This window comes from Diaphorina citri, unplaced genomic scaffold, assembly GCF_000475195.1.
Source record: "Diaphorina citri unplaced genomic scaffold, Diaci psyllid genome assembly version 1.1 scaffold3979, whole genome shotgun sequence".
NCBI lineage: Eukaryota > Metazoa > Arthropoda > Insecta > Hemiptera > Psyllidae > Diaphorina > Diaphorina citri.
This window is the reverse complement of record NW_007381378.1, coordinates 253-13,644: the sequence shown is the minus strand read 5'-3', so window position 1 is coordinate 13,644 and position 13,392 is coordinate 253. Positions and strand designations below refer to the sequence as shown.

At 39.0% G+C, this 13,392-nt stretch overlaps 1 protein-coding gene across 1 annotated transcript; it reads right to left on the bottom strand.

Annotated features, from left to right (window-relative positions):
- Positions 1 to 1,176: 1,176 nt before the first annotated feature.
- LOC103520722 lies at positions 1,177 to 12,271 on the bottom strand. The gene is made up of 2 exons (XM_026831735.1): positions 11,907 to 12,271; positions 1,177 to 1,608 (listed from the first exon to the last, which is right to left on the bottom strand). Exons 1-2 carry the CDS (start codon positions 12,168 to 12,170, stop codon positions 1,177 to 1,179), a joined length of 696 nt encoding a protein of 231 aa, XP_026687536.1. The 5' UTR covers positions 12,171 to 12,271.
- Between the last annotated feature and the right edge of the window lie 1,121 nt (positions 12,272 to 13,392).

The following is a 13,392-nucleotide window of genomic DNA, read 5'->3' as shown; positions in this document are numbered from 1 at the left end:
AGCGCTAGGCTGCGGGTTCGATTCCCGCCCGAGGCGGATTTTATCCTGATGGGATAGTGTTCGTTCTCGCCGGAACGGCTGGCTTTCCTCCTATCCTGTCTTAATTCTCTCTTCGCTTTCGGGACGATAAGATCATAGCAGTTACAGTTCCCTCTGTCAAACCTCTTAAAATAAATAAATAAATTGGTATGAAATGAGAAATAACAATTTAACTACACACTGTTTAACTATCTATTTAACTACGCCTATGTGTTCCGGAGATGCCCGAACTAATACGAACGTAGGAGACACACATCATATCTATTTGTTTAATTCTCCTTCCTCTCGCTCTTCTTCTCCTTCATCATCTTATTCTTCTTCTCCCTCTTCTTCTTCTCCTCCTTCTCCTTCTTCTTCTCCTCCTTCTCCTTCTTCTCCTCCTCCTTCTTCTCCTTCTTCTTCTCCTCCTTCTTCTTCATTTCATTTTCCCGTTCTAACGGGGAGGTTATATTTTGACACCCGCAAAATTGTGAAGAACTTGTTTCACCACAAATGCTTAATAATTCAATTCCTCTCTCTCTCTCTCTCTGCTCTATTCTCCACCTCCCTCTCCCTCTCTCTCTCTCTCTACCTCTATATCTTTCCCTCTTATTTATGAGGTTTTTGTATCTCTCCCTCTCTCTTTCTCACTCTTTCCTTCATTATCTAGTTATCTACTCTATTCTCCGTCTCCCTTTCTCTCTCTCTCTTTCTCTCTTTCTTTCTCTCACTCTCCCTCTATCGCCTTCTCTCTTATTTATGAGGTTTTTGTATCTCTCCCTATCTCTTTCTCACTCTTTCCTTCATTATCTACTCTATTTTCCGTCTCCCTTTCTCTCTCTCTTTCTTTCTCTCCCCTCTACTCTCCTCTCTCTCTTTCTCTCTCTCCGTCTACTCTCTCTCTCTTTCTCTCTACCTCTATCTCTTTCCCTCTTATTTATGAGGTTTTTGTCTCTCTCCTTCTTTCGTCTTCCCTTGAGGTGTCTAGATCTTTTTCTCTCTCACGCTCACAGTTCTTTCTCTCTTCCTCTCTCTCCCTCTTTCTATCATCTCTTTTTCTTACTCATGAAGTTTTTGTCTGTCTTTTTCTTTCTTATTTATCTTTCTTTCTCTCTCTCTCTCTCTAGTTAAGCTTTTTTTAGTGGCTGTCAAAAAGTTTCAAACAGCCTTCGAGAAAAACAATTGAAGCATAAATTCTGTGACACCCTGTATACCTACGTTCATCCGATTAATAATAATCCGGAGTAATCCGGACTCACCTTTAGTGACAAACACCACAATCGTATCCGGCTCGGTATTGGAGGCGCGACACGAATAATTGCCGGAGTCCCCCGGCCGCGCCCCGCGGATATTTAGCCGCGAGTGTGTCCGGCCGTGACCCTCGGCCTCTCGTTCCGTACTGATTGTGACGGAGCCTCGGCCGTCGGCCTCGTAATTGATCATGACGTCGTTGTGAAACCAGAACACGTACTGCGGCGGGATTGGACTCTGCGAAAAAAGAGAAAGGGGTAATTGATTCGGGCTTTGCGCTCGACATAGAATAAATCTACCTTGTTTATCCTGCTCGAATGAGAATAAAAAGTCCCTTTGCTCCCGCTATTTCTCTCTCTTTTATTTCACCCTCTCTCTCTCTCTCTCTCTCTCTCTCTCTCTCTCTCTCTCTCGTCTATGAAGTTTTTACACTCTCTCTCCCTCTCTCTCTTTCTTTTTTTTTCTCTCTATCTCTCTCTCTCTCCCTTCCTCTCTCTCTCTCTCTCTCGCCTATGAAGTTTTTACATTCTCCCTCTCTTTCTTTTCTCTCTATCTCTCTCTCTCTTTCTTTTCTCTCTCTCTTTCTTTTCTCTCTCTCTCCCTCTCTTTTCTCTCTCTCCCTTCCTCTCTCTCTCTCGCCTATGAAGTTTTTACATTCTCCCTCTCTTTCTTTCTTTTCTCTCTCTCCCTCTCTCTCTCCCTCCCTCTCTCTCTCTGTCTCTTTCTCTCAGATGTTTTGTATTTTGTATCACATATTCTGTTGTTTCCTCTGCTATGTGTTAATGAAATTTTCGTACTTCTGCTTCGTTTTCTCCTCCTCCTTCTCCTTCCGAGAACGAACTCTGTTTAAAGTTGTTTTTAGATTCTTTCAAATACCTAAGTGGTACTCAAGAAAGAAAGTCTCATCACTCATCATCCCGAAATCAAAGAGAGAAGGAGGACAGGATGAGAGAAAGCCAGCCGTTCCGAGAACGAACCTTATCTGTTCAGGATAAAATCCGCCCCGGGTGGGAATCGAACCCGCAACCTAGCGCTTACAAGGCAGACGCGCTACCCTCCAAGCTAACTAGGCCCTTCATTTCGGCACTGATTGAATAAAATTTCTTCCGAAAGAAATTTGAGGCAAAAAAACTTTGTTTCATCCTAACACAAGTTTTTTTTTTTTTTTTAGTAAATTGCATTTGGTATTCAAATTGTCCCAGATAGAAAACTTTTTTGGGCTAATCTCATTACGGCTGCCTCTCTCTCTCTCTCCTTTTCTCTCTTTCTCTTCTTTTCTCTCTCTCTCTGTGTTTCTGTTTCTTTTACCTAATGCTAATCTCATTACGGCTGCCTCTCTCTCTCTCTCTCTCTCTCTCCTTTTCTCTCTTTCTCTTCTTCTCTCTCTCTCTCTCTCTCTGTGTTTCTGTTTCTTTTACCTAATTTCTCACTCTTTCTTTGATTAAAAAGGACGGCGACATTCCCCCCTCTTTCTCTCTCTCTCCCCCTCTCTGTCCTTCCCTCACTCTCCCTCACTCTCCCTCTCTCTTTGTTTGTTTGTTTCTCTCTCTCTCCTTTCTCCCTCTATCTTTCTCCCTTTCACAGTTTTCCCCTTTTTGTTCTTTTTCTTCTCTCTCTCTCTTTCGCTCATTCTCCTTTTTTTTTCTCATCTTTGCTCTCTTTCTCTCTCTCTCTCTCTGTCTGTCTTTTTCTTTCTCTCTCCTTCCCTCTCTTTCTCTATCTCTATTTGTTTGTTTCTCTCTCTCTCCTTTCTCCCTCTATCTTTCTCCCTTTCACAGTTTTCCCCTTTTTGTTCTTTTTCTTCTCTCTCTCTTTCGCTCATTCTCCCTTTTTTTTCTCATCTTTGCTTCATAACTCTGCCCCTGTTGGGGGTCGGATCTGTCCAGATGGCTTTTTCTGGTGGCCCTTTAGGTCCTGCATCAACCCTCGGGCGTTGTGCAGTCGTTCGCGGGACACCCTGTATATCCAAGGCAGACGCACTACCAACTAAGCTAACTAGGCTGGCTCTAAGATTTTTAGTTACGGGGAGAATACCCTCCATTCGGCAACAACCCAAACGCCCACACAGATTAACCTCACCCAAACTGAGTCAATCCAGGAAAAGCCTGCTTGCGATTGTCCAGATGGTCACCCATCCGGATACCAACATTGTGCAACGTTGCTTAACTTGATCCCATTACAAGTTAGACTTAGCTTAGGGACGTTTTCATTTGTATATTCAAAAAATGTAAAATAAAGTATCATTTAATCAATCAATCTCTCTCTCTCATTGTGTCTGTCTTTCTCTTTCCTTCATTTTACCTCTCGTTTCCTCTTTCTCTCTCCTACATTCCCTTGTTATTTTTTCTCCTTCTCTCTCTATCTACTATTATTTTTCTTTGCCAAAGGGGAATTTTTTCGACCATTCCTGTTTCTCTCTCTCTCTCTCTCTCTTTTCCTTCTTCCTATTTCTATCTTCGTCTCTCTATCATTTTTCATTATACTTTCGGATAATGGTACACCTTAGATTAGACTTTGCAGTAGTTTAGAGCTTTCGATTTAGTATTAAATTTGTATGAACGCCGTATTTCTCACTGAATATGCAATGTGCAGTGAACACAATATTAGTGGAGATGTCATTGTAACATTAAAAAAAAAAATATTTGCTGGGTCAATCCTGGGTTGAACTCGATCCCGACACAATCACGGAAGAAAAATAGAAAATAGAAAGAGAGAAAGAGGAGGGCGGATGAGGGAGAAGAAGAAGAAGAGAGAGAGGGGAGAGATAGAGATAGAGAGAGAGGGGAGAGATAGAGAGAGTGAGGGAGAGGGAGAGAAAGAGAGAGAGAGAAAAAGAAAGAGAGGAGGGAAATATAAAGAAAACAGGAAAAAATGGGGACTGAGGATTATAATAAGAAGAGAGAGAGAGAGAAAGAGGAGGATGAGGGAGAAGAAGAGAGAGGAAAGATAAAAAAATATATAATAGAAATAAATAAGGAAGGAGAGAGAGAGAGAGAGAGAGAGAGAGAGAGAGAGAGAGAGAGAGAGAGAAGACTATATTGTTTGTTATTAATATTTACTTTTTCTTTTTTTTTCTCATTATTAAAATCTCTCTTTCTCCAAACTCTTTCTCTCTCTCTCTTGCTTTTTCTATCTCGTTCTTTCTCTCTCTCTTATATATTTCTCTTTCTCTCTCTCTTATATGTTTCTCTCTCTCTTTCTTATATATTTCTCTTTCTCTCTCTCTCTCTCTCTCTCTCTCTTATATATTTCTCTTTCTCTCTCTCTTTTATATATGTTTCTCTCTCTCTTTCTTATATATTTATCTTTCTCTCTCTCTCTCTTTAGTATCTTGCTTTTTCCCCTCTCTCTTTTTTCTCTTATTCTCTCTCTTTCTCTCTCTCTCTCTATCTATCTGTATCTCCTACTCTCTTTTCCCCTTTCCCTCTCTCTCTCTTTTTCTCTCTTTCTCTCACACAAAACGTGAACATCTAGGTATGTTTTTTTTTGCCATCTCACTGTTTTTTAATAGAATTTTACCTTGGCTCGTATCCTATCCTATTCTCTTCACTCTCCCCCTCTTCTCTCTCTCCTCTGTTTCTCTCTTTCTCTCCTCTCTCTCTCTTTCTCTTAATCTTTATCTCCTTTCTCCTTTTTTTTTTCTCTCCTCCTCCTCCTTCTTTTTCTCCCCCCCCTTCTTCTTCTCCTCCTCCTTCTTCTTCTCCTCCTCCTCCTTCTTCTTCTCCTTCTTCTTCTCCTGCTTCTTCTTCTCCTCCTTCTTCTTCTCCTCCTCCTTCTTCTTCTCCTGCTTCTTCTTCTCCTCCTTCTTCTACTTCTTCTCCTTCTTTTTCTTCTCCTCCTTCTTTTGTTCTTCTTCTCCTCCTCCTTCTTCTTCTTCTTCTTCTTCTTCTTCTTCTTCTTCTTCTTCTTCTTCTTCTTTTTCTTCTTCTCCTCCTCCTTCTTCTCCTCCTCTTTCTTATTCTCCTCCTTCTTCTTCTTTTTCTCTCCTTCTTCTCCTCCTCTTTCTTATTCTCCTCCTCCTTCTTCTTTTTCTCTCCTTCTTCTCCTCCTTCTTCCTATGGTACTTTACATACCCTTTAAAAATGCTTTTTCTTTCATAGTTGTGATGTGACGTCATTTGAATTTTTTTGCTTTCATAAATTCATACATTTTACCTACTTACCATATTTGACATTTCCATTCATATTATTTTTTTTTCATTCATTTTAATTAGGTACCTACCTATTTATTCTACTCATATGAATGACTTTTTACTTTCCTTATCCTATAAGAAGGAAAGTAATGTAATCGGGTCAAATTTTCGATGGTCAGTTTTTAGTGCCGAAACACGTTTTGAGGTCCCTAGAGCGTAAATCCAAAGTTTCAGCCATTGGTCCGTGTGTGTGTTTGTCTGCCCGTCTGTCTGTAAACAAAATATCTCGAGAACGGTAAGAGCTAGAGACTTGAATTTGGTCCGTGGGTCCGTGTGTGTGTTTGTCTGTCTGTAAACAAAATATCTCGAGAACGGTAAGAGCTAGAGACTTGAAATTTGGTATGCAGTTTTAAAATGTGTCAAGGATGCAACACGAAACTTTTGGTTAAGATCGGTGCAACGGTTGGCGGCATTTTACCGGTTTTTGGCGGTTTTCGGTGTGATTTAACAATATCTCGGGAACGGTATAAGCAAAAGACTTGAAATCTGGTATGTAGTTCACAAATGTGACAAGGATGCAACACAAAACGTTTGTTAAAAATAGGTGCTGCGGTTGGCGGTATTTTGACCGCTTTTTGGCGGTTTTCAGCTATATCGATTAAACGGTTAGAGATATTGTAAATGTTACAACAGAACACCCAAAAAGCACCATTCAATAGGATAAGGAAAGTCGTGTGATGTTCACACCAGATTTTAATCTGTTCAAAACAAAAACCCAGCGGGTACCTAATGTGAATAGGACTTACATAGGTATTTTTTTCATTTGTATTTTTAATGAAAAATAAATACGTACTTTAAATTTAAAACTAAATAAATTATTTATTATTATTATTTGTTAAACACTCGCTAATGCATCAAAAGATCACCAAGACCAGGAGCATTTTGTGAATGAGATGTTGTAGTGTATGGTTGGGCCTGAAGGGAAAACCAATGCAAAAAAAAAAAAGTTTCTATACTTAACAACTAGGTACCTAGATAAATGTTTTCTAAAAATAAAATGTACTAAAACAACATAGGTATTTTTTGATATCCACCGTTCTATATTCTTCTGTATCAAAATACAAGGGAAATAATATCCCCTGTATTTTGATATCCACCATTCTATATTCTTCTGTATTCTTTGGAGATTACAGAGGCAAATTAACCCCTTGAGAGATCTTGAGAGATGGTAATTTTTCAACCCTTTCCCCCCTTATAAACTCCTCCCTATTTCATTTTGTCTTTATTTATTGTAGCCTCTTTATTTTCCATCTCTCCACTTCCTTCATTTTTCCCCCTCTTCATCTCTTTTTTTTAAGAAAAGAAAAGATGATTGTTTCACCGCCGTTTTTATTTCGTAGCAATGAAACAACTGCTACATTAGACTCGTGTGTTCTGTGTCGTAGCATGCCCGTCCCGTAGTATGCCTCTCATCTTTCTCTTTCCTGGAAATCCATTAACTTAGTAGCACATGGAAGTGAGCAATTAAATCGGAGACTCCAACTTTGTACCCTACTTCCTACAAGAAAAAAATCTGGTGTTAACATCACACGACTTTCCTTATCCTATTGAATGATGCTTAATTTGAGTGTTCTTGTTTTCATACCCTAACTTTTACAATATCTCTAACCGCGTTTAGTCGGTATAGCTGAAAACCACCAAAAAACGGTCGATAACCGCCAAGAAGCGGTCAAAATGCCGCCAACCGCAGCTTCTATCTCAACCAAATGTTTCGTGTCGCATCCTTGTCACATTTGACATCTTCATACCAAATTTCAAGTCTCTGGCTTTTACCGTTCTCGAGATATTTTGTTTACAGACAGACGGGCAGACAGACACACGGACCAATGGCTGAAACTTTGGATTTAGGCTCTAGGGACCTCTAAACGTGTTTCGGCACTAAAAACTGACCATCGAAAATTTGACCCGATTACATTACTTCCCTTCCTATAGGATAAGGAAAGTAAAAATGAGCTTTTGAAACGAAAAAGAAAAGCGACTGAAAAGAAGAAATCAGTGAGTACAAAAATAAAGTGATGAAAAATAGACTCAAAATAAAAAATTTCTAAGAAAAAAAAAAAGAGAAGGTGAGAAATGAATGTAGGAATACAAATGGGCGCCATTTTTCCCCTTGTCATAACCAAGCCATACGGAAGAGAAGGTAAAGAAGACGAAGAATAAGAAGGAGAAGGAGGAGGAGAAGAAGGAGAAGGAGAAGAAGGAGGAGAAGAAGGAGAAGAAGAAGAGGAAGGAGGAGGGAGGGGGGGAAAAAAGTTTAAAAAAGTGGATGTACTAAGTTACACACTCAGTTAGGCTTGAATCAGAATGTTACCTTTTTTATCACCTTTTCTTCTTCTTCTTCTTCTTCTTCTGCTTCTCCTCCGTCGTCTTATTCTTCTTCTTCTTTTTCACCTTAATTCACCTTTTCTTTTAATTCACATTCATTTTCAGATTGCTTATTTTTGTGTTATTTAATGTCACTCTACAAGTCTACATATTATAACTGAATGGGTAAAAGGCAGAGCGGACAAAGTCCAAAAATCGACTTTCTGAGTTATCTAGTATATCGTTGGAAAGAGTGCGAAAAGATCTACTTTTTATATTGGTTGCGAACTTTAGTGTTGTATTGAAATGAGAGCAAAAACAAAATGGCTAGCTCTATTTAAACCTTAACTAGTCCTAAAACTTTGACTCCATTTATCTCAAAACTCTTTTTTTGGACTTAGTCCACTCTGCCTCTTAGCCATTCAAATAATACATAATTAACTCCTAAGATTTTTAATTACGGGGAGCATACCCTCCATTCGGCGACAAAGCTATCCGCATACTCAGCCTCACCCAACCTGAGTCGGTCCAGGAAAAGCCTCCACGCGATTGCCTAGATGGTCACCCAGCCGGATACCAACATTGTGCAACGTTGCTTAACTTAAGCGACCAACTAATGCGCAACGTGCTATCATCATTTGCGCAGGCTACAGCGATTATTTTGAATTGTTTCGGGATAATGGTAGGTCTGTTAGACTTTACAGTAATTTAGAGCTTTCGATTAGTATTAAATTTGTATGAACGCCGTATTTCTCACTGAATATGCAATGTGTAGTGAACACAATATTAGTGGAGATGTCATTGTAACATTAAAGAAAATTGCTGGGTCAATCCTGGGTTGAACTTGATCCCGAGACAATCACGGAAGAAAATAGAGAGAGAGAAAGAGGAGGGCGGATGAGGGAGAAGATGAAGAGAGAGAGAGAGGGAGAGAGAGAGGGGAGAGATAGATAGAGTAAGAAAGAGAAAGAGAGGAGGGAAATATAAAGAAAACAGGAAAAAAATAGGGACTGAGGATTATAATAAGAAGAGAGAGAGAGAAAGAGGAGGATGAGGGAGAAGAAGAGAGAGAGGGAGAGGAAAGTGATAGAGAGAGAGAGAGGGAAAGAAAGAAAGAGAGAGAGGAAGAGGAGGATGAGGGAGAAGAAGAGAGAGAGAGAGGGGGAGAGAGAGAGAGTGAGGGAAAGAAAGAGAGAGAGAGAGAGAGAGATAGAGAGAGAGATCGAAAGAAAACAAAAAAATAGGGACTGAGGATTATAATAAGGAAAGAGAGAGAAAAAGAGAGTGAGGGAGGGAGAGAGAGATAGAGAGAGAGTGAGGGAAGGAGAGAGAGATAATATTGAATTATTTCTTATTTCACACTCATAGGCACCTACCTACTGAACCTCCATATTGATTTCAATAAATTTCATAAATACCCCCTAAAGAACTATTTAGAACCCCCTAAATCTAAATAAATACTATTTAGAACCCCCTAAATACTATATTTTTATGAGAAATATTTAGAATCCCCTAAATCTAAATAAATACTATTTAAAACCCCCTAAATCCCCCTAAAGAACTATTTGGAATCCCCTAAATACTGCCCTGATTTAGGGGGAAGTGGGGAAAATAAATTACCCACCCCGGCGGAAGGTAAGAACATTTTTCTTCTTAAGTGTAAAGTATAAATTATTGGGAATATTTTCCTACCGTTTTTTTTTTTTTTTCTTTTTTTTCCGAAGTGGGAAACGTATAACAAAAATATACTCGAGTACAAGGTGTCCCAAAATGTAACAAAAATCAAGCAGGTGATTTTTTTCGAGATAAAATAACCCAGTAAAAATTTCAATAAAGACTTTTTACTTTCCTTATCCTATAGGAAGAAAAGTAATGTAATCGGGTCATCTTTTTTTTTTTTTTTTTTTTTTTTTTTTTTTTTTTGTTTTTCCCATTTAAAGAAATGTAATCGGGTCTTTTTTTTTTTTTTTTTTTTTTTTTTTTTTTTTGGTGTTTGTACCATGTTATTTAACCCATAAAATAAACGAGACCCTGTTTAGACTGCTGGGGTACAGGGACTTTTCAGTCTCATTTGAGCAGGATAAACAAGGTTTATTCTATCTTTTTCCTCTATGAAGTCTGCAAAATTAAAGTAGCTATTCCATTAACCTCAAGAGGATGGGTGCACCCTGATCTCCGAGAACGAAGACGAGAAAACTTCGACCCCGCCGGGAATCGAACCAGGGACCTCCGACTAGCAAACCTAATGTGTTACCCACTCGGCCACGAGGTTGCTCAAAATGAATATCTTTTCTTTGAGAAAAACAGACCGAAAACTTCTTCTTGTTTCTTTTTGGTCTTCTTCTTTCTGTTTTTAGTTTCCCTCCTAGTTTTTCCTTCTTTGTTTCGTATTTATTGTTCTCCTTTTCATTTTCCTTCTTATTGTCCTACATTTCTTCTTCTTCTTTCCTTTATTTCTTTTTTTGTTATTCCTCCTTCTTATTGTTTAACTGGAAAACAAAGTTGTAAGGTACGGCATGTTACCTACGAGTAATTGATTGATCACAAATTACAAACAAGAAAACTTTTTGCCCCCGAAATTTTGACCCCAATTTGAAGTCGGTTTGACCCGCTTTGGATCGAAGAAAGTGAGGTCTAAGTTTTTCCCTCTTCCTTATGTATTTCTCTCTCTCTCTCTCTCTCTCTGTCTCTCTCTCTCTTCCTCTCTCTCTCTCTCTCCAGGGTACATATACAATATAAATAGGTAACAGGAAATAGTATTTAGAAGACAAAGGAGGGAGAGAGATCAAAATAAAGAGAGGGAGAGAGAGAGGGAGACATACTACGAGAGATTTAGAATTAAAGAGAGAGAGAGAGAGAGAGACAGAGATAGACAGACTTTAGACAGAGAAGAAGAGATAAGACAAATATATGGGAAAATCAAATTGCAAATAAAATGAGTAGATGGACGAAACTAGAAAGAAAAGGAAAGAGAGAGGGAGGGAGGGAAAAAAGGAGGAGAAGAAGAAGAAGAAAGAGAAGAAGAAAGAGAAGAAGAAGAAGAAGAAGAAGAAGAAGAAGAAGAAGAAGAAGAAGAAGAAGAAGAAGAAGAAGAAGAAGAAAAAGAAGATGTAGAAGAAGAAAATGAAGAAGAAGAAGAAAAAGGATAAGAGCAACAAGTAGGAAAAAGAAGAAGATGAAGAAGAAGAAGGAGAAGAAGAAGGAGAAGAAGAAGAGAAAACCGAACTCATCCCGTTTTGACCCAAATCTTTATTATTATGTTTACGTTCCCTCTCTCTCTCTCCCTCTCTCCCCCTGCTCTCTCTCCCTCTCTCCCCCTCCTCTCTCTCCCTCTCTCCCCCTCCTCTCTCTCCCTCTCTCCCCCTCCTCTCTTTCTCTATTACTGATTTTCTTTCTCTCTTCCTCTATCTTTGAGTTTCTCTATCATTGACTTCCCCACTTCCCCCTCTCCTCTCTCTCCCCCCCTCCTCTCTACCCTTCTTTCTCTCCTCCCCTCTTTCTCTTGTTTATCTGTGTCGCATATCTCTCTCTCCTTCTCTACTATCTTCCTTCTTCCTCACGTTTCTTCTTCTCTTCCTTCCTCTCCTTCTCTCTTTTTCTCCATCTTCCTATAAGTAGTAATAATGTTAAAAATCCTAGTTTCCTGTTTTTGCAGAAATTTGATTTAGGTTTTCCAATACTTCCAATCTCCTAACCAACCTCAGTGGTGCAGTGGTTAACGCGTTCGACTTTAGATCTGAAGGTTGGTGGTTCGAGTCCAAGTCAAGTCATAATATTTATCTAGGTGTAATAAATAATCGCGGAACGATATATTTGTGACAAGCATTGAAATGTACTTCACACAATTAAAAACTCCCTCCTTTACTTCCAATTTTCTTGGAACTTTCATAAGATTGTTTACTCAACCTTCATCACCCAACTTTCGTAAATATGAACTTCTCATATAACCTTCATAAGATTCTCACCTGACATTCTTACGTGCCGTTTTGTCTCTTCTGTTCAGGTTCTGGATAAATTCGATTTGAACTTGGAAGGTTGTAAAACTGTCAGAACTACTACTATGAAGCATTTGAAACCTTCATAATACTTCTAGTCTAACCTTCATAAGAGACATTCTTTCCTACCTTCATAAGACTCTTACCTGACATTCATAAGTGCCGTTGTCTCGCTTCTGCAGGAATTTAATCTGAAGGTTCCAGTCGTCAGACCCGTCTGTGTGGATGACTTGAAAGCGGGCGTCATTCGTGTAGGTCAGAACCCCGGACGTCAAAATGTGCCAGTCCCGGCGTCGAACCCACGATACCTGGAATGAGAAGACCGCGAGAACCGCGAGATGAGATCGGTGAAGTAAAGGGAGAAGGAGAAGCAGGAAGGGAAGAAGAAGAAAAAAGAAGAAGATGAACATTGTCTCTAAATATCTTCTAATTAGTTCATAATCATGATAGGTGCACTTATTAGTACAAAGGAGGGAAAAATCACTAATTGATGTCACCCTATGACCCAAAACACTTCAGACTGTCCTTTATACGTATTTTTTTAATTGGAGAATTTTCAAAAATGAAGTAAAACCTCGTTTCTAATTTATACTTGGTGCATACCTACTTGATAAGTAGGGAAAAATCTGGTGTGAACATCACACGAACATCATCATTCAATAGGATAACTAAAGAGCATCATAACTCTTTAGATTGAATGATGCTTATTTGAGTGTTCTTTTACCCTAACTTTTACAATATCTCTAACCGTTTTGTCGCTATAGCTGAAAGCCGCCATGATGCTTATTTGAGTGTTATTTTACCCTAACTTTTACAATATCTCTAACCGTTTTGTCGCTATAGCTGAAAACCGCTAAAAAACCGGTCGAAATCTGTCCAAAAGCGGTCAAAATACCACCAGGCGCAGCAACCATCTCAACGTTTTGATTGTTAAATTACACCGAAAACCGCCAAAAAGCGGTAAAATGCCGCCAAGCGTTGCATCGGTCTTAACCAAAAGTTTCGTGTCGCATTCTCAAATTTGACATCTACATACCAAATTTCAAGTCTCTAGCTCTTACCGTTCTCGAGATATTTTGTTTACAGACAGACAGACACACGGACCAATGGCTGAAACTTTGTATTTAGGCTCTAGGGACCTCAAAACGTGTTTTGTCACTAAAAACTGACCATCGAAAATCTAACCCGATTACATTACTTTCCTTCCTATAGGATAAGGAAAGTAAAAAAAGACGACGAAGAAGAAAAAAGAAGAGAAAAAAAGGAGATAAGTACTTCGATAATAGGTTCCAGGTATCAATGAAGAAGAAGAAGAAGAAGAAGAAGAAGAAGAAGAAGAAGAAGAAGAAGAAGAAGAAGAAGAAGAGGAGGAGGAAGAAGAAGAAGAAGAAGAAGAAGAAGAAGAAGAAGAAGAAGAAGAAGAGGAAGAAGAAGAAGAAGAAGAAGAAGAAGAAGAGAAGAAAGAAGAAGAAGAAGAAGAAGAAGAAGAAGAAGAAGAAGAAGAAGAAGAAGAAGAAGAAGAAGAAGAAGAAGACGAAGACGAAGACGACGAAAAACTATATTAAAACAACAATTCGAGTACTCCCATTTCTCCGTTTTCTTCTCATTTAAGTAGCTTCGATATTCATTTAA

Excerpts from the sequence above, each read along its gene's own strand:
- LOC103520722 (XM_026831735.1), bottom strand. The coding sequence starts at position 12,170 with ATGTTCATCTTCTTCTTTTTTCTTCTTCTTCCCTTCCTGCTTCTCCTT. Across the intron at positions 1,609-11,906 it reads ACGGCACTTATGAATGTCAG|CAAAGGGACTTTTTATTCTC; the intron begins GTAAGAGTCTTA and ends AAATAGCGGGAG.